The 22,141-nt window shown below is 41.1% G+C and overlaps 1 protein-coding gene across 3 annotated transcripts in view; it reads right to left on the bottom strand.

The window, feature by feature from the left end:
- SPAG16 (sperm associated antigen 16) overlaps positions 1–22,141 on the bottom strand; it is a 393,527-nt gene that overhangs the window by 181,908 nt on the left and 189,478 nt on the right. For all 3 annotated transcript variants that reach the window (XM_083473469.1, XM_083473470.1, XM_083473471.1), the window contains one exon: positions 19,703–19,888. In XM_083473469.1, the coding sequence (XP_083329595.1) occupies positions 19,703–19,888 (186 nt within the window). The remainder of the gene's footprint in view (positions 1–19,702; positions 19,889–22,141) is intronic.

Genomic DNA, 22,141 nt, shown 5'->3' on the forward strand with positions numbered 1-22,141 from the left:
CCTGGTGTGCCGCGGGAAAAATTAAAAAATCCGAAATATTTTTTTTTTAAAGTCAAATTTTCGATTGGGGCGCCGTCACTAGATGACCCCTGGGGTTCCCTCCCTCCCTCCCGCCCGCTCTGTGCCTCCCTCCTCCTCCTCCTCCTCCTCCTCCTCCGGGGAGGCCCTTCCTGGCTCTCGGCCAAGGCTTGGCGGCTGCCACTCACTCACTCGCTCGCCCACCCGTCTCTCTGTCCCTCCATCCCTGCACCCGGCCTCTCCCCCTCCGTCCCCGGCGCGGGAGCTGCCGGGATCCATAGTCCCCTCGCCCTTGGGCTCCGCGCCCGCGCGGGGTGCGCGAACTACGTTTCCCAGCGTGGCCTGGCGGGTCAGGCGTTTTGTTTGAAGCGCTCTTCTCCCGGCCATGGAATGAGCGCGGCGGCGGCGGCTGGGCGGGCAGGGGCTCTTCCGCGCAGACCCCGCGCAGCCTGCCTGCGCCCCCGCGGAGATCGGGCGGCAGGATGCAGCCCGGGGATCCCCGCGGAGGCGGAGCGGCGGAGGCTGCCCCCCAGGTAGGGCTGCGTCGGGGGGGTTTTATTTTTGCAATGCTGCATCCGCGCCGGAGGGGACACATCGGACCACGGGGAGACCCCTTGGCGGGCGTGCAAGGCAATGCCTGCGTGCAGGCGTTGCATGGAGTGCAGTGCAATGCAATGGCAACGCGGCGCCCTGCATGCATGCATGCAACTTCCACCGGTGCTCCGGACTTGGCAGGTGAGGGGGGTCCCCAGTGGGCGGCAGAGAGAGCCGGGAGGGCGAAGGGGAGCCGGGGGGGAGCAGCGCTGCTCCCCGAGCTGAGCCCGGGGGGAAACTTCGGCGTCGTTGCGCCGGGTGTTGGAAGCGGAGGCTGGCGGGAGCCCCTCACCTGCAAAACCTGGTCGCCTCTCATATATTTTGTGCATTGCATTCATCACCCGCTTTCTCCTCCAAGGAGCTCCCGGGGGCGCGCGTGGTTCTCCCCGTGTTATCCTCGCAACAACAGCCCTGCGAGGTGGGTCAGGCGAGTGGCCCAAGGGAGCACCCTGGGATTGTCCTGGCCAGGTGGGGTGATTTGAACCCTGCTCTCTGCCCGGTCTTCGTCCTCATTTAGCCCCCACATGTGCATGACTGTGCATGACTGAGGTTTCCCCCCCTCGTCTTGGCTATGGTGTGAGTCTGTGCTGTTAATTAATGGGGTTCTGCCTTTGGAGAAGATGAGCCAGCCCTCAAGGAGGTGATTATGTAATTTGCTAGCAATTCATGTCCCTCCCGGCGTGACGCTGCGCGCTGACGTCACGGGACTGTAATGGTGGTGTGCCTCGAGATTTTTTTCATGAAACAAGTGTGCCTTTGCCCAAAAAAGGTTGGGAAACACTGATCTAGAGAGGCTCTGTTTGAAAGTATTGAAATTACATTTAGACTATGCCAGTCTAGGAATAACTAGAACATTACCAATCAATGCCCACATGTTATTTCAATACTCTTTATATTGAATGTTTCAACAAAACTCATTGAATTAGAAACCTGGACTTGCTCCCCAAAGGCCTGCTTGCACATGGTGTCCCCACAGCTGACTGCTCATGCTTACAGCTATCTGGCTACCTGTACTGAGAGTTAAATGGGTATTACAGGATCAGTAAACAGTGCACTTGCTAAGCCTTGCTTCTCTAGGCTCACAACACTGTGTAGTAAAGTAAAGTTGGTAGTGGCGACCATTTATTAAAGAGGAGTCCTCAGCTGTGTATGTTTGTTGGTTGGGGAACCATCAGCTGAGAGCACTGGCTTTTTGCTATAGTGAATCAAAATATTTATTGGTACTCTAGGCCCACAAACACCACAACAGTTCTCTGTTTTCTGGGGGTACGCAGGGGTACGCATACTCCTAAACATTTTGTGAATCTAAGTTTGGCCTCATTGAGGGGCAGTATTTCAATATGAGTAGGAAAATGAGAGTACCCCTAAACATTGTTTTTAAAGGAAAAAAGCACTGACTTGTATTTTTGGACACATCATCTGGTTGCCACAGCAGCAGTGCAAGGGACACCAACCTTCCATCTTTGTTTAAAATAATGGACTTTGGATACAGATCTATGGGGAAAGGAATATAGCAACTTGTTTTTACATTCTAATAGAAGCTTAGATTATTGATACATTTATTTGACAGAGTAAAAACCTTTCTGTCACAAAGTTTTCAAAACAAGGAGATTAAAGTGTGCATGGCGGCTGATTCACTTTTCTCATCAGCACTTTCCTCATCAGCACTCATTCTAATCCAATTGTACTCCACACAAAAGCTAGATAAAGCATTTCCTTCTATTTTATTAGCAATTATCTTTTGTTCCAATCGATGAAGAAAAGCCTTCTAAACTATGTGTGATGTGTGAAATTCAAATTGTACAGTCCTAACAAAATTAAAGTTATGATTTGCTTCAGATTGGCTGTTTATTCATACACCCTTTGTGATAAGGTTCTTCATCAGAAGGTTCAGATAGCCAGTTCCATTCAGCACAAATATTTGTCAAAAAGTTGTTGTTGTTGTTTATTAGATTTATATACCGCCCTTCATCACAAGATCTCAGCGTGGTTCAGAGGATAAAAATACAAGGTAAAAACACAAGTAAATTGTTAAAACCAACAAAACAACAAACCCCTCCCACAAACACATTTAAAAGGCTGTGGAGTATTAATCGGTCCCTATTACAGGTCCCAAACTGTGTCCCAAATTCAATTCTATTTCTGGAAACAGGTGAATGCCCACTCTCCATCAAAGCATGGTGGGCTGCCTTGAGATACTGGCTCAAGATCTCATTATTCGGCCTGGGGAAGGGATTATTAGTACATTTAACCAACGAGAAGTTTGTCAGCCCATGGCTGAAAACTATGGCCAGAAAAGCCATCTTGATTGGACTGCCATCATCCCTCTTGTATCATCTGGGTTACAACACTGCCCTTGAATCCATGAGGCAAAGGCTCTGGGACATATCACATAGCGACCTACGATCCCAATCTTATGTAATCTGTAGCCCGGTCACAGCTGGAATCCAATATGGGTACGACTTTCAGATATCCTCATACCTTAGGAATTTGTCTGTACCTACCTATCAGCGTTTAGTTACCAAAGCCAGACTAAATGTATTTCCTTCAGAAGTGCTAAATGAAAGACTGAGAGGCATCCCTTATCAGAATAGGCTTTGTTTATGTTCCCAGGACGTCGATTGTATGAAGCATATCCTACTGCATTGTGGGCAATATGAACAAGCAAGGGACTAACTGATCAAACCCCTACAGGCAAATACGCCGGGAAAATCTGAAGCCTCCCATATTAAATATCTTTTGGATGACAGGTCTAATGATATTACACTGGCCGTGGCAAAGTTTCTTTTGGAAGTTATAAGGAACAATGATCATTATGCCCCAGATAAAACAAAATGACTGCCTTGGTTTCTTCTAGCTGTCTGTCTGGTCGTTTTAACGGTATCTAGTTTTGAAATTGTTTTGTGGGTCTTTGGACCACAATAAAGATTGATGCCTTATAAAACAAAAAAATACAAATACATTTCAAAATGCAAATTGACATATAACTCTTAAGAATAATTTAAAATAACCCCACCCCAAATAAACCACACCCACCCACGTTGAAACGCCGTCCCCGTTGAAACCAGAACTTTAGCACAAGTGGGCTGGCCCATGCCCTCGTTCCACCCCTGAAGTCCAGCCCCCAAAGACACAAACTCCTTTGGTGGTGGCCCCACCCCCAGGTCAAGCAGGCTCTAGAGAGCTGCCCCAGTGACCCATGCATGCCTAGGTGTTTCCAATGCTCCTGCCTGCCCAGGGTCCTAGTCCCTGCCCTACTTGCACAGTTGCAGGCAGCTTCTGGTCTGGAGATCCAGTAGAGGCCACAGGTCCAGCAGGTGGGGGGAGATGGAGGTCTCCCAAGCAGCAGCTGCAGGCAAGTTCTAGGTTAAGATAGCCCATTCCATTCTGCACTCATATTACATAGCCAAAACAGAGATCCTTCAATATTCTGTTGTAAATTAGCATGAAGATATAGTTATGTAGTATATTAATGATTGTTTAATCTGCCTACTAGAGCACCATTACACCTTACAATCGCTAAATATTCATTATATATTATACTGCAGTGCTCACAAGTTTCTCTCTGTCTTCCCCCTCCTCCGCTAAACTTGACTGAAATTGCTTAGCTCTGTTCAATCGGCAGCTACTTGTGAAAACAATGCAAATGGTTAAAATGCAATAAATATCAACACTTAAGCACTTAAGTGAGTAAAATGAATTTCAGGGTGTTTTTAAATTGCTTTTCTTCGGAGTAGAGTTTAGTTATTTATCCCAATAAGCCAGATTTCAAGTGGGTGGCATTCTTCAGAAAAACAACCTTCATTGTATCAATGGGCCTACGAACTGGAAGAGATATTATGAATAATGGATTTGCTGTGCTCTTTGACACAGTACCACAGCAAATAAAACTCATTCTGGTTCTTCTAATAAGCAACTGTTGAAGTGCAAAATAAAACATTCACCAACTATCTAACCTACAGGTGAAACCATTTTCATTAATTTTGTTTTTCCAATAGCTGTTGCAGCAGATGACTTCGTGGGGTATGACTGCCCATCTTTTCAGCAGAAGAAGTGGCTTTCAAAGGACAGTAGATCTAAAATATAGAAGGCATATTTCATTCTTCTCATCTGCTTGTCAGCTCTGAAGGAGATGATTTGTCTAAAAGAAATGAATGCAATCTATGTTCTGATTCCAAAAGATATGCTTGCATTGAGCAACTGAATTTATAGATTAAAAATTTAAAGAATAAGGAGGCAAATCTGAGGTTGAGCTGAGCTGAAAATGTAGGAATGAATCAGTATGTTGGAATCCACTCACAATTTTTAGGAGAGACTATTTTTTGTTTCCTTGTTTGTGTCCAAAGGTATGAAGTCTGTTTCCAGACACACATCTGTTATTAAAGTAGTAAATGGAGGCACCTTTTAGTTGCCATTCAGGAGCCTTGCCTCAATGAAGACCACAGCTACAGTGGCTATGATAATATTCAGAGTGTATAGCAGAACAGGGGAGGACTAGATTTTTTAGGGCTGAGGTAGCAAGAGATTGAGGAAGCCACAAGTCCAACTGCTCCACTTCAGGAGGTAATTCACAGATTTCACCCCCATGTAACATTGTTCACAAGTATGGGGTACTATTATTCCCAATACAGTAAATAGCAGACGTTCTCTGATAGGGAAGATGATGAATAATAAAGTGCCAGTGATCTGGATCAACACAAAAAGGACATAAGATCAGCACATAAGAGGACTCCATTACCCACCAATATCATTTTATAGGTGCTATATTAATATTCTTGGTTTTCCATTGAAGCTGAATGCTGACATGTGGCAGCTGGTGTATTCAGAAATTCATTGGTTCTTGGCTATGATTGGTGGTCCTCACTGTGTAATTTGCTGTCAAACATTTTTAACAATGGATTGTGGTGGCACAGAGACAAACCATCTGCTCTGAGAGTGGGGATGATCCATAAACTAAACACAAACACACAAAATGGTTCACCTCATGGAGCACTTGTCATACATAACTGTTTGAAATAGGCTCTTTGTGCCAACTATTTCATGAAAATCCAACTGTAATCAATTACCCCTTTGATTGGATTATCTTGTTTAAGAACTTTTGCATTGATTTATTTTCATTCTTGGATCAGCATGATTCCTCAAGTGGCTTCTACTTTACCTGACTAGGGTCCCATCACAGAGTTGTTTTTAAGAGTTACAAAGTCTGCATGCTGCTAAGCCTAAAATAATGATATACAAGGTTCTGTGTAGGACCACAACTCCCATCAGCCTCAGCCAGCATGGTCAAGGATGATGGGAATTATAGAAATTACATCTAATCCAGAATAAGGCAAGTAGACTGGTGACTTGGAGCGGTGACTGGGACCAAATAACACCAGTCCTGAACATAGCTGTCAATGTTTCCCTTTTTTTAAAAGGGAATTCCCCTTATTCCGAATAGGATTCCTCACAAGAAAAGGGAAAAGTTGACAGCTATGGTCCTGAAAGACCTACATTGGCTCCCAGTACATTTCTGAGCACAATTCAAAGTGTTGGTGCTGACCTTTAAAGCCCTAAATGGCATCAGCCCAGTATATCTGAAGGAGCGTCCCCACCCCTATTGTTCAGCCTGGACACTGAGGTCCAGCTCTGAGGGTCTTCTGGTGACTCCCTCACTGTGAGAAGTGAAGAGAAGGGAATGAGGCAGAAGACCTTCTCGGTAGTGGCACCCATCCTGTGGAACGTCCTCCCATCAGATGTCAAGGAGATAAAGAACTATGCAGCTTTTGGAAGACACCTAAAGGCAGCCCTGTGTAGGGGAGTTTTTAAAGTTTAATGTTTTATTATGTTTTTGTATATGCTTTAAGCTGCCTAGAGTAGCTGGGGCAACCCAGTCAGATGGGTGGGGTACAAATAATAAATTTATTATCATTATTATCAGTTATTACTAGTAGTAGTAGTAGTAGGTAAATAACTTTATTGTACTAGTTGTTGGCCATGACAGATCTGAACCAAAAGTAAATACACGTAAAGGGATGCTGCACCACAAACAATAGTCTCTATTTAGATCTCTATTTAGATATCTTATTCTTTGGGGACTTCAACACCTGCAATGGAGGGAATTTTACTCCTTGTGGGTGTAGACTTGGAAGAAATCTTCACATTATCTCATTATTCTCTGGACAAGAAAATCAACCCACAAGGCAAGAAACTACTTGAGTGGGTTTACTCACGTGATCTTTATATCCTGCTTCGGAGTCCTACTGATGTCACAATAGAATAGAAAGCGATCATTTCCCATTACTAGTTACAATCTATCCCCCTGTTAGAACCTTTCCCCCTGCCAGAGCCATCAAGTCCTTCTGGTGAGCTTGTGAGTACAAAAAGACAAAAATGGTCACTGACACTAAGTGACAACATCCCAAAGAGTTTAGCCTCTGATGTGTCTACGCCAAGTCCTTCAAAGCAAAACGTCCAACCTGCTGCAGATTTACCAACAAATAATAGCAGAAATCAAACCCTGTCTGATCAACACCAAAGAACCTAGTATTACTATTTAGCAAATTTGTATACCACCCTTCCTCCGAAGATCCCATATTCACAATAGAAAAATACAAAATGAGAATACAAAATTCATAATAAAATAAAAACAAGCCAATAACCTCCCTCCACACAAAAACATTTAAAAAGGCATTTAATGTTAATCAGCCAACACCCGAATGAAGGCGACTCAATTTTATCAATCCATTTTTAATAGATGATGTGACTGTCAGTCACCACTTCTTAAATAGAGTATCATGTGGTTGTCACCGTATAAATAACGTATTATTTATTGCCCAACCTCACTGAACCTTCCATGCAAGACAATCTAAAAAGCCACACACAATGTAAAGGATAAGTATCTTAAAATACTTACGGTATTTGCTTTACAAAACATTCTTACTATCTCTTTCCCACCACTCAAAATAATATTCCCCTGACTATGAGTGAGTGGTCTGCTTCCATTAAAAACCATTTCAGAGTTATTTCTAGAATTTTATTGGAAACAGTTATGTTTAATTGCTTCCTTACTATCTCCACAGAGTTTAACCCATGATTCATGTATGTAATTCCTCTTAAGACCCCTTCTAGTTCTTGTAAAAATGACAGAAATTTGGTTTGAAAGCTCTGGAATTTGCTTGTTTCTACTGTCCTATCCCTGGCCTAATGATTTTATTTATGAATAATTATACATAAGGTTCCATTTCCGTAATCCAGCTGAATAAAGGCCTAAAGTTTTGTACAAAACACCCCCCCTGGCCTATGTTTGGGATTTAGACAGTGCTTTTTTCTGGGGGGACGCATACCCCTAAACATTTTTTTTAAAAGAAAAAAGCACTGGATTTAGTTAACTGAATTCATGTAGCGCTCAAGGCCAGAATGTGACGTCAAGACAAATCAACACATTTTCCCATTGGGTAGTATGCGGTACATATAAATCAGCATTTCATTAAATAGTCTGGCTTTGATTTTTATATATGAATTTCTGTGGGAAATTCTTGCTAAGGAAAAATTTATACAGAAGTACTGTGAATAGGAATAATGCCAGCCAGGCTACAAAAGCATAGAAATGTGGTTGCTTGTTCACTTCAAAATGCAGGGCAGTGGTGGCTTGAGACAGAGGGGGGAGCAGTTTGAATGGGAATTGTATGCATGAGGCTAGAATATATTCTTATACAAAATGATTCTTATCGCATTGTCAGGAAGTGTAAAAATCAATATATCATCTCCTAACTTTGCAACCTCTTGGAAGAACTTTTTTGTCTTAATAGTAAACTGTCTGAGGGCAGCTGTGGGACTCTGGCTCCTATTTCACCTAATCAAATATTAACATGGGATGCTTTTGTAGGGCACATAAGAAGTAGAAAAGACAAGACTTTCAGCTATTCTGGAGAAAAACATCTGACAGCATACAATTTTATGCAAAGTTTCTCCTTTCTGAATTCTCAGCAGGGAGGAAAAAGACCAATCTTTGAGGAGCGCCTGGGGCTAAAAGAACTAGGATTGAAATAAGAAGAATTGATAAATAGAGAGGCATTCATTACAACCATCTTTCGATAGCAAATGACCAGCTCATCTAATTTCAAGCTGGAATACATTACAGTTTACAATGGTTTCAGGAGTCTGGCTGCTGCCACTAGCCATGTACAGCTTCTGAATCAGAAATGGGAGGCTTGTGTCATTCAGCTGCTGTAAACAGAGGAGCCATTTGGAATTGCGTTTGATGCAACATTGTCTTCTTTTGAATGAAACAGGACCACTTGAAGACAGAACAAAGGGTGTGTACGTAAAACGTGACTTGAGCGGTACTGACAAAGTATTGCTGCAATGATTGAAATACTTAATCTTAATGAACTGTTGTCTACACTGAATATATTACAACTCCTGGTGCTCTGCAAATCTCTCTCCCCGTGTGTCTCTGTCTCTCTCCACAACAATTTCAGTTTTGAATGCAGTGAACGACAAATGTTCTCTAAAAGAAAAGGAATGGGAAAATAAAGGGCTACAAAACTAGAAAGGATATAGCCAGAATCTGCTTTAAAAAACCTGAACCTAATTGAAAAGAGCATGCTAGCTATAACTATTTAGCTATTCATAGTTCAGTGGTTAAGCGTATATTATTCAAGGCTTTAAAAAAATCTGATAGTTAGATTTTTAGAAAACAGAGCAGCAAAATATTTGCAATTATTTGCTTTTTTATTTATTAGGTAGATATCTCCAGCTTTTTCCCTCCACAAAAGATTTGCACAAACTGGCTGGTGATAAAAAAAAACCTCATTAATACTGTATCTGCCCTGTATCTGCCCTGTGGGGGGATTCTCCAAGCCTGGGTCACACAAGCTGTACCTTCAAACTTCCATTTAGATTGTCTGCAGGTAACTCAGAGGTATCTTAAGCAATTAAAAATATTAACCATGCTGGTGCCATGAGATTCTGCCCACTCGGCATCTGATGATTTAAACCTCAAAGGGATCTTTCCTTTTTGCTTTTCAGTCCTATCTGTAACTTAAGCCATGGCAGCAAAGTAAGTATCCTTACATTGCTTGAATTCATACTGGGGTCACAAATATTCCTGCTGAAAGTGGAGCTTTTAGTTGGCCCTGGATTCATGCATGGAAGTCAGTCAGAAAGTGGCCCACTATTTAGAGCAGAACGGCATGTCACAAGGGGAACCCTTGGGTTCTCCTTCTAATAGGAATGCTTTGGCAGGGCCATAGGGAAAACTGACAGGAGGCCTTCCCTTAACCTCTCCCCAGCCTCAGTTTTAATCATTTTCATGGCTGGACTGTAACACAAGAATTAAATTCAGATAACAGGAAATGTGGTTAAGCACACATAAATTCTCCCCTAGCCTTTCTTCCTTGTTCCTCTTCAAACCCCAATGCAACTTGCCTCTATTAGTCCTGTATATATGCTTTGTTTCCTTGGTGCTTAAAACTACCCTAATCTAGGTCTCTGCAACTTTCTTTTCTCAGCTGTACCAAGTACTGCTGCAGTCATCTATGAACTGCAGCTTTAGAAGCTGACCCCATGCCAGGATATTTTTATTCAAAGGATCATTTTTATTAGCTTAACCCTTGTTGATGCCCCTGATATCAACAAAGATAGGCTCAAATTGTTCCAAGTCCTTGTTGCTTGCAATGCAATCATCTGATAGAGAGTTGGCAAAGACTATCTAAAAATGGTTCCAAATATGAAAGATTAGAGGAAACAAGCAGTGATATCAGAAGAGAGGAATGATACGATCAAAGCAGTAGGAAAGCTACATAATTTTAGCAATTGGATTTTGAACAAAAGGTGAAAAACTCTTAAGACAGACAAGAAAAATCAAGTACGGAATAAATTTCAGTAGTCAAAATGAGACAAAATAAAGTTCAAGAAATTCTAGAAGCAGGGATTCCAAGCCAAAGTGGCCTGTTTGCGACATTACTGAACCTCACATGCGCTGACAGGCCCTGCGTTGTCCAGCAGAGCAGTGAAACAGTGACAAGGTACGGGTTTCTATAAATTTGTAGGACAAAGTATGAGTAAAATATGACTTTGCAAAAGAGAGAGAGAGAGAGATCTCTTAATGAAGGTTCTGGATGCACAGAGACCATAAGTAGGAACAGAAGACTGAAAACAAATATGATGATAATGAAAAAAGCTAAGAGGGAGCTCCCAGAGGTGCTCCTTTGCTATTTCTTCTTCCCATTTCAATGGAAGCTCACTGTGCTGAAGTGTTCAGATGTAGTCAAACTGAAGGAAATAAAATGTTCTTAACTGTCTGCAGAGCCAGTGTGGTGTAGTGGTTGAGAGTGGTAGACTCGTAATCTGGGGAACTGGGTTCGCTTCCCCGCTCCTCCACCTGCAGCTGCTGGGTGACCTTGGGTTAGTCACACTTCTCTGAAGGCTCTCAGCCCCACTCACCTCACAGAGTGTTTGTTGTGGGGGAGGAAGGGAAAGGAGAATGTTAGTCGCTTTGAGACTCCTTCCGGTAGTGATAAAGCGGGATATCAAATCCAAGCAACTCCTCCTCCTCCTTCTTCTTCACATAGTAGCCATATCTGCATGTAAGGCTATATCCAGCCATGGCTTCATGTAAATTCATGGTTTTCTGGAGAAAACTACTCTACCTTGGTTCTTTCAACAAACACATGGCAGTTAAGCCAAGGTTTCGTTTAGTGTGTTGTCCCAACCTGGGCTTGTGGTTAAGCTCTCTTCTCCTTAAGGTTTGCTCTTGGCTACAGATTGTGATTAAGGAGGAGAGAGCACAATCCTGGGTTTGGATGACACCTGCTATGCTAAAGGGACCAGGAAGAAGCAAAGTGAGTGAGCTCCCCTGCAGGACCAAGCCTGTTTGTGTGGTCTGGGGAAGGCACAGCTCCACTTACGGTGTCACACAAACCAGGTCAGTTTCTGAGAGTAAAAAATGTCAATTTTAACACTTTGAACATGCTTCATAGGTTGCTTTTTGAATAAAGAAATGAGGCGAACCTTTTTTCCAACCTCCTGGTTTTGTCCACAGTTTGCTAAATCATATACCAAACTTTACTCAGACATTAAACTAATTAATATGAGGTCATTGTTATTGATTACATGCCCTTACAGCACTGACCTGTATCCAGCTACACTGCTTTTTAAAATGGAGATTTCATTATACAGGCAGTAGAGCAGTGGTAGAATTAAGATGGAGGTAATTTTCAACATTATACAGCTTCATAGTCATTTTTAAATAAACAATTTCCATATAGGCAAAGGTACTTCAATAATTCATAAAAAGTATTAACTCTAACACCATTCACAAGCCATAGAAGCAGAGGTCCAGTTTATTACATTCTTCATTGTGACAGAAACAAGTCATGGATCGGGATCTGGTTTAATTAATTATTTGGTTTAGAACTAGTAACTGTTTAAAGCTGATGGTTGCAAACTAAGACATGGTTTTATTATATTTAGCTGCATGGGTGAGGGGCAAAATGGCTATTCAGAGATAAACCAACAAAGATAATTAAAACAATATTTTTACTGCTCAATATGATCTGTTGAATTCCTAAACTCTAAATAGTGTGACTTAGAGGCAAAACAACCTCAGATTGAACATTTTTATTCACTGTGTGCAGTATGTGCTACTGAACAAGATAACTGACGGTCTTTGTCAGGAGTAAGCTAAGATTGATTTGCATTTCTCAGATAAGTCCCTTCATCTCTGAAGAGATTTATAATTGCAATTAATCTTGCCATAATGACTATGACAGCCCTGGATTTATGGTCAGGCAACCCAATCCTCAAACTGTTTGCAGATCTATTAATATGCATAGCTATATCTTTTCAATCTTTGTTACACTTATGAATAATAAAATGGTGATTACTGTTCCCACCCATCCTTTTCACAAAGCTTTTTTTCTGTGGTTATTCCTGAGAGATGTCCATTTTGCAGGGTTCTGGTTATTGCTGAATATGACATCACTGTCAGTTTTAGAGGGTGAAATACGGTGGCTGTCTTCTCCTTTAGAGTGGGTCTATGGCACGCTTCCCAGTCTGAGAGCCTGTATGCTCCAGTTGCTAGACAGAGAGCAACAAGTCTGTGAATAACCATGGAAAAATCAGTCTAGTTTCCCCATTCATTCAGTGGGCAGCTATGCACAAATTGCTCCCCCTATATTCTTTCTATGATGGGAGCACTACACTATACCTATGAAATAGATGGTTGCAGTATAAGCCTAGGGGTAGAAGAAATTCATACATCTAAATTACTTATTCTAAACCTTCCATCCCATCTTTTTGCCAAATATGGGCCTCCGATGCAGTTCATAACAAATCGTTAAAAACAATTCAAACAACAACAAAAAATAAAACAGGCAAATCCACCAGTGAATGATAACAACCAGAAAAAGAAAGCCAAGTTCAGTCAAATCATTGCAAAAGCTTACGTCATGGATAGTCAATATACCCAACAACATTGTTGAAGTACAGCTCCCATCACAGCCATGCTAGTTGAGGCTGATGAGAGTTGTAATTCAACAAAATCTGTAGCACCTTGTGGGTGCCTCTGGCTACCTCTGTCTCAGCCAAATAAAATGTGCTTAAAAAACAACCCAAAAACACTCAAAAGCTAACAATGACAATGCTGGTGATTAGTGCAGAGAAAAGTGTTCCAAAGACTGGATGCTAACAGAAAGGCTTGACTAGATGACCCTCGAGACACCTTCCAACCAACAATTCTATGATTCTGTAGTCTTAAGCTTCTCCTTCCCTGTCACTGTAATTGAACTATTATTATTAATTATTATTATTATTATTATTATTATTATTATTATTATTATTATTATTAATGCATTAGAAGCAGGAAAGGGAGGCTTCTGGACTTTTGGACAAGGGAATCAAATATTTGCTGATGGAGGATACTGCAGCAAAGATGAATGATTTATTCGTATTTATCTTCACTGTGGAAGATGTAGGGCAGACTGCAGTGCCTGAACTAACTTTCTCAAGAAGGGAGTCTGATCAACTGAGGCAAACAGTGGTGACAAGAGACAAATTTCTGGGCCTTATTGACAGTTTTAAAAAAGCAAGTAACCAAGTAACCGGGTCTGAGTGGCATCCACCAGAGAGTTCTTACAGAACTGAAATGTGAAATACGGATCTTCTAATAAACATACGCAACTTGTCTCTAAGACTGGCCACCATGCCTGAGAATTGGAAAGTGAACAATGCAACACTGCTTTTTAAAGAGGGATCCAGGAGAGGTCTGGGAAATGACAAGTTAGATAGCCTAATGAAAAGTGCTGGAAAGCATTATCAAAGATACAATTACCAAGCACAAGTCTTGCTGAAGATGTACTGGCATGGCTTCCACGAGTGCAAGTCCTGGCTTATAGTACTTTGAAAGTGTTAATAAGGCATACAAGTCCAATAGCCACTGGGAATTTAGACTTTCAAAAAATGCTTTCTATACTAAGTCCTTCACCAAAGTTTTCTGCGTAAGGTTTGCAGTCATGGGATGAGAGGACTTACACTCTTATAGATCAGCAACTGATTAAAGACCAGGATGAAGAAAGATAAATGGACAGGGTTGGTTTTTGGGGGGAACCTTTCCTTTTTAAAGTGTTAAAGAGTGAGCAGCGCAGTGCCCAAGTTGTTGAAGGTGCCAAGAACAAAAAAGCCATTGCAAGAAGCTCTAAAAGGATCTCTCAAAACCGAGTGAATGGGCAATCAAATGGCAGGTGCCGTTCGATGTAAGCAAATGTAATGTGATGCACATTATGGATGAGAGGATCCGAACTTCATATATATGGGATCGGAACTCAGTGCCTGTGCAGGGAAGAGACATTGGAGATGTGATGGGCAGCTCAATGAAAATGACCCAGTGTGCAACAGCTCCAAAAAAGGCAATTAATTTATTTATATAAATGAGCAAATAAATGAATAGTCTCAGACTACTTACAAATATTAAAAAAACCAATATATAATTCAGCTGTTAAAACCAATGCAACACAAACAACTAGGTGATGAAAACAAATTCCTGCATTGCACAACACAGCCTTGGCCACCAAACAAATAAATACTCACAAACTATCTCTAAATGCAGCTGTAGAAATAAAATAAAATAGAAATACAACAGTAACATGCCTTAGAGAAGAGAATGAGGAAAGGGACTGAAGTAAAACTGTCAACTTCATAAAGTCATTATACAACTCTAAGCTGCAAATTAGGAGAGTGGGCCACCCAATTGAATATAATGAATGGGAAAGACTATGGACAAAAAATATAAATTTTACAGCATGTTACTTAATGAGAGAACTATATGAAAATGCATCACAGGTGGTACCTGGCACCAGAAAGGATTGCAAAAATGAATAAAACATATAATAATAAGTGCTGGAGATTCAAGATACAAAAAGGAACCTTCTACCATATGTGGTGGACATGCCCTGAAATTGGGAAATTTTGGAGCATGATCCACAAAGAAATAAAGAAAATGTTAAGAATATCATATAGTAAAAGGCCAGAGGCATTCCTTTTAGGAATTTTAAATGACGATATCCCCAAAGACAAAACTATTTTTTTCTTATATGCAATGTCTGCAGCAAGAATCCTGGTGGCTAAGTACTGGAAAGGGAATCAGTTACCCACTAGGGGAGAGTGGCTACGTAAGCTCTCAGAATACTTAGAATTAGCCAAATTGACAGATATAATAAGACAAAAACCAAAAAGTGAAGTAAAAAAAGAATGGGGTGCCTAAATGAATACCTCAAAAGTCAAGGTTCGAGAGCAGAAATCTGGCTGAGTCTGGAATAACCTTGTGAAGTGAAAGGATATGAAAGAAGGATTTATATCTAGATGTTAGGATAGAGAGGATAAAGAAAACAGGAAAACAGGAAGACACAATGAGAGATAAAGGAGGTGCTGTGGGATTGGTGGAAGTCAATGTCTTGTTGTTGTTGTTTTAGTGTTTATAATATTAACTTGTAAGATTTAGATTTGTTTTTTGTGTTTTTTAGTTTCCGAATGTTGATTTTTGTGTGTTGTGCATTGTTATTTTTTGATAGTTTTCATGTTGTTGTGTGGAAAATACTAATAAAATTTATTTTTAAAAAAATGAGAGTGGGCTTGTTTCATCACTGTTGTTTAGGCACCTGTGAAACAGTGCTAGCAACTATTTTCCATCCATTCACAGTTCTTCAGATACATTCCAAGGAGTAATATCTCATTCCTAGTATATGTTGTGTATGCTCAAATATTTTCAAAGTAGACTGATTTGAGGAGTTTTTCCCTAATTGAAAATTGTATAATTAATATGGAAGCCATATGTCGGTTTGTTAGCCTACTTACTCTGTGCTACCTTTGGAAGGTTGCCTGATAGTAATCTGACAAACTTTTGCTTTTCTAGAGCATTCATTTCATCACAAGAAAAAGTTTTATACTGTACTGAGTTACTTTATAAATCCATTCAACAGAAATCACATTGTTTCACTAGAGCCTCTGGCCTTTCCTTTGTATATATTGCCTTCTCTTTCAATATTTGAAATGACATCACATGTGAGTGCAATGAGCTTTAAACCTGGTTGGAATTTATTGGCAATGTTGCAATTTTATCTCTCCTGAGTCTGTGTCATGCAACTCAATTCTGTGTGGGATCCCTGCTAATGCCATTACGGTTGAGCATAATGGTCAAGTCCATCTGATTGCATTGCTTTTGTCTGAAATCTCAGAGTACGTCGTACATTGCTGCAGTCCTTCTTCAGTATCCACTCATGTTCTGTATAAGGTTGCATTTGGAGCTTTCTGATAATCAGATCCAGCCCTTTCAAAAGTAAAACATATCTTTAAATCAACCATCTGCTGATGAGCTACTAAAGAAATGATGGCTTGGCAGCTCAGACTGAATGGAAAAACAGCTCCTTCCCTAGTGAAATTTAATGTGCTTTCTTCCTCAAAGAAAGTTGAACTGGAACCCTGAGTACCATGTGACATGAAGTAACAAAAACAAGAAAGTGAAAATTGAAAGTGCCAACACTGTCAGATTGGGACTGTCAAGAGCGATGGTGAAGATAATGCAGAAACCAGAAAGCGCATTCCCTGTTGAGTTCTGCTCAACTCAGCAACACTTGGTTCAATACCTAGGACACTTTCCCCAATGAATTTATGTCAGAAAAAGTTATATTCTCCACCATCTGGGCTTCTGATTGCATTTGCAAACTAATTTTATTGCCCGTACTGCAGTAGCAAGCTATTGTACAAACAAACATAATGAAACATGTCCTCACAGTGAAGAAATACCATTATAAGCATTATTTATTTAGTTTAAAATCTAGCTTAAACCACTGATAGAATTCCATTTCATAGATTGCAGAGAATCCATTCAAGTCCAACCCCTTTGGAACAATGCCACATAAATGATAATTTTGTGTGAAACCTCTGAAAGCTGGATCCAGCCAAAGTTAATGTAAGGTTTAACTACCACTGAAATCAACAGAACTGTCAAGTGCTTACCGTGGATGGACTATGCCCTATGTCTTTGGGTCGTTCTCACACTGGGAAACAGGCTGAACCACTGAACCCCTAAACCAAGTATACATGAAAGAGGTCGTCTAGACATCTGGAATGAGATGCCATCAGGACACTGATGATACCTAGCTCTATTTCTCCTTTTCATGAGATTCAGGTGAGGTGGCAAAGCTACTGAATCAGTGTCTGGAAGCAGTAATAGATGAAGGCCTATAAACTGAGGATAAACCCAGATAATATGGAGGTGCTGTGAAAGAAAGCTTTCACTGATCAACAAGATGCTCAGCCTTTTTATGAATGGGGTTGTGCTCACCCTAGTTCAGCTTCACAACTCAAGGATACTACTAGACTGATCTAGCTGGAAGCCCAAGGAACATCCACAGCAGACAATTATCTCAAGCTCTGCCTGGGGCATCCACTGCAATCCCCCCTACAGTGATTCATGCCATGGACATCACTTGATTTGCTGAGTTCCATACAGATTCAGCAGGCACTTTTTATTTCAGCCTTTAAACAATTGCTGACCCCCCCCCCATTCTGCCAGGCATATACAGGCAATTAAGAATACATCTGTCCACAATAGTTACCTGATTTGTGATATAGTTTCTACTGATAAAAAATATAAAAAGTGCCAACACCAGAAGAGGGAGGAGGGAAGACAGAGCAAGACAAAGGTACGTGGCTCTCGTGATTTGACTTTACATCCAAATGCCCTCTGTGTACAGATGGGTATATTAAAAAATGCAACTAGCCTCACCTGCTGACTACGGTGTACATGTCCAGTAACAATTTTGCTGCTGTTTCTATTAGCTGGAGCCTAATGCAAAGTAAACTTTGATAGTATTGGGCCGTCTCTAAGAAACTGTTTAGTTGATCAGCATTGCCCTGACAAGGCTAGGCCACAAAAATGCAGATCACGTATCACTGTCCAGATAACAATATATAGTACAATCTGTACGGCACAATCCTGAACACATACCAAACCGAAACATTAAACAATCTTCTGAACTATGCCTATTTACGCAAATACATGACTCTACAAATAAATGATAAATGATTGCTTGATCATATTCCAATTCCATAATCAAATTTATGTTGTGAAGAATTGTGGGGATGATTACATGCATCATAAGGAATACGAGCTAGGAAATTCTTTGTAAATATGAAGAGCATATGCAATACAGCAAACAGCTCAAAATTTATTTTAATGATAAAATGCAAGTCTATTACTGGAAAAGGAATGAAATACTTTTATTATTCAGTCACTCTGAATTTCCATTGAAGACTCTTTGACCCTGAGGGCTCTTTCAAGAAAGAACAAGTAGATATAAAACCAAAGCATTTATAAATCCTGGGGTTGTTGAGGGTTTTTTAGGATTTTACCCCAGAAAATAAATTGCCACAGGGGCCAGATTAAACCGACCAGTGGGCCGGATTAGACCCCCAGAATGGACTTTGGACATTAGAAGTAGGATTTGGAAAAAATGAAGATGCTTTCTTCCTGGCCGTAAGAACACACATGGTGTCTTGTGCCAGTAATTTCCATAACAATCACCAAGAAACAAAAGAGTACTTTTAAGACCTAATCCCATAGGTCACTGCAGCAGCAAAGAATAAAGAAACCCAAAATATCATGTTGGTACAATTACATGACTGGTACTATTACACTGTCATCGCCAGATGGTGCAAGTCATTACATAGTTCAGAAATGGACAAAAAAGAACTGGAAGTTGAGGAACCTGTGGAACTCATATTATTATCACAGAATTGACGAGATGGAAGTGACCCTGAGGGTCATTTAGTCCAACCCCTTGCAATGCAGAAATCTCAGATAAAGCATCCATTAGAGATGGCCTCTAGCCTCGCAAGGGAGTCCGCTCCACTGTCCAACAGCTCTTATTGTTTGACTACAACTTTCATCAGTGCCAGCCATTATGGTCAATAGTTGGGGATGATGAGAAATTTAGACCCAGTAACACCAAGAGAGCCATAGGTTTCCTGCCACTTGCTATAAATCACCTATTCCATACTCTACCACAGAGCTTTCCAAACTTTTCATATTGGTGACACACGTTTTAGAGATGCATCATTTCGCAACACAGTAATTCAGTTCTGCTAGCAAACTGGAGGTTAAGCTAACCCCTTTCCAGCCCCAGGAGGATCACATGGAGTGTTTGCGAGACATAGCTGCACACTGCTCCGCTCTACCAGAACTGATATAAAGGGAAATCCTAAAAACCCCATGGATGTAAAAATAACTTACAACCAGAAAAATTGGGTGTAATCATGACACAAATCTCTGATCTGCAACAATCGTGGCACTGAATCCAATAGGCTTTCATACTGAATAAAATAGATATGCACACACAGACACTTCATAGAATGTGACATAATTTTTTGATTATTCATTTTATTTATATTGAGCAGATTATGTTTAATATAGTGCAATATTATTTTGGTGTTTTTGAAAGCATCTGAAAATTTTAAAAGATCATTTGTCATTTTCCTCAGCCAACCTTCCCCCCCCCCCCAACATCTAGAATCTCTTTCAACATACAAATGATTATAAATTATCACATACCTGTTCAGGTCCCATATTTTGCTAGTTTTATCCATAGAGGCAGAAGCCACAAAATCTCCACATGAATGCCAGGAGCAGTCCCAGGCCGCATAGCTGTGACCTTCCAAGGTCAAAATGCAGCCGCCCTTTGCAAAGTCCCATATCCGAACAGTTGCATCTCCGCTGGAAGTGACCAGTTTTGTTCCACTGTTGAAAATAAGAAATCTGGATCACACATGGGCAACATTTCAGGTAACACTCTCAGGTCAATATGATGACGTCCATGGGTGGTATGCTACTAAGCTTTACTCAGAGATGACCCAGTGAAATTAATGGACCTAACTTAGTGATGTTCATTAATTTCACTGAGTGGAATTCACCCAAGTTTTTGCATGTTCAAATTGAGATATGCTCATGCAATGGGACTTTCCATGTCCCTGGGCCCCCTCAATCTGCTCTGGAAGGCTGGGAGATCCTCTAGCATTGGTTTGGAGCACAGGAGTGAGCGGGGGGTGGGGGGTGGAATACAGTGGCATTTTGTGGAATTATAAAACTTTGCTCACTTGTCTTCAAATCTCCAATAGGACTGACAGGGTAAGCAATGTTTCTTGACTATGAGCCTAAAGTTTATGTCAAAGTATGAAAATTATTATTATTATTATTATTATTATTATTATTATTATTATTATTATTTATACCCCGCCCTCCCCAGCCAAGGCCGGGCTCAGAGCGGCTTACAAGCAATAATAAAAACAAGTTTTTATTGATTACAACTTAAAAACAAAATTAAAATTAAAATACAACATTAAAATATTGAAACATTAATTAATAGTGCTTTATGGTATTCAAAGCAACCAGATACATTTGTTGTTGTCATCCATCTGTCTTGAGAGATAATGGAGTGTGCCCCCAGGGGTGTAGTCAAATTGCAGCACCTAAGTGACCTCCCTGGGGCACAAGCCTGGGCATGGGCTGCCCAGACGAGACCTCCCTCTCAGCCTTGCTGATGTGGTCCAAAGGAAAGCAGAGCAATATGTGTGGCACCAGCTTGGCTGCAGGAGTTGCTGGAAGAAGGTGTGCAAGGCGCCATCCAACCATCTTAGGGACTCCGGATTTGTGTATGTTTTACTTCTTAGCCTTTTCTCCTTGTGAAGATATTGCACAAGGCACAGAATTTTCCTTCTTCCCAGGTTGACAAGCTCTATCTGCCACTCAGTTTCCTCTACGGAGCATGAAAAAACCACCTTCTTGACTGTTGGACACATTACAAATCTTGTCCACTCAATCCACCAGAGTCTGTCTTCTCATCCAGGTGAAGTTCCTAAATCATCGAGGGCTTGAGACCCATTGGCTACCCTCACCTAGTTTAGCCAGCCAGTCAAAGGGTGTAGCCACTGTCACATGCTGACAGTGAGAGCTAAGAGCAGGATGGGTCCAAAGGTGGACAAACTATATGAGAAGGAGCACAAGATGTCACCCACCAGAGGTACTGCCCCTCCCCTAACACACATCCCCACACACCAACAAGATATATTATGCTGCTATAAGTCTTAAAACAATTCTGGAAGAGGTCACAAACATTATCTCCATACTGTAGATAGGGAGCTTGGGAGGGACTCTCCATTTGCAAGCATAAACAGACTTCAAAGGAGTTCCCTCTCAGAACTCATAAACTGATCAGTGTTGAAAGGCAGCTTCTTCAAAGGCTCTCCTCTGTGCCCATCAGCTGATGGACACTAAGAGGGAGCTCCTCTGAAACCTGTTTTTCAGGCACAGATGGACTTCAGAAGGGACTTCCGCACAGCACCCAGAGGTGGGGTGGTACCAAGTGGTCATCCCTTCCCCAGCCACACAGGAAGATGGTGGCCTCCCAGGACCAGCCACGGCTGCACCATGCAGCAAATGCTGCTCCTCCAGAGCCCCAGGTGAGTGGAGATTCCTCGCTGCTAGAGCATGACAGGGTCCAAATTTTGGAATTGGGTTGGGGAGGCTGCGGTGGCAGAAGTTACATTCCTCTGTTGTTGTGTTTAATTGTTGGCGTCAGCCACATATTCAAATTTGTACAAATTAAATGTGAGCAATATTTTAAAGGAATTTCCATTACAATATTTAAAAGTTGGACACAATACAATGTTGGAGGATTGGGAAAGGTTGTGGAAGAAAGGGGTTAAATTTACTGCAAGTACTGTATTAAAAGAAAACATCTTGAAAATGATGTATAGATGGTATTTAACCCCAGTAAAATTAGCAAAGATATACCATATGAATGATAATTTATGTTGGAAGTGTAGAGAAAAAGAAGGCACCTTTTATCATATGTGGTGGACGTGTCCCAAGGTGAAAGACTTCTGGGAACAGATTTATAATGAGTTGAAAAAAATGTTGAAAAATACATTTATTAAGAAACCAGAACCCTTTCTGCTTGGAATAATAGGATTGGAATTGCCCAAAAAAGATGTT

This window comes from Podarcis liolepis (assembly GCF_965112155.1).
Source record: "Podarcis liolepis genome assembly, chromosome: 1".
Lineage (NCBI taxonomy): Eukaryota > Metazoa > Chordata > Lepidosauria > Squamata > Lacertidae > Podarcis > Podarcis liolepis.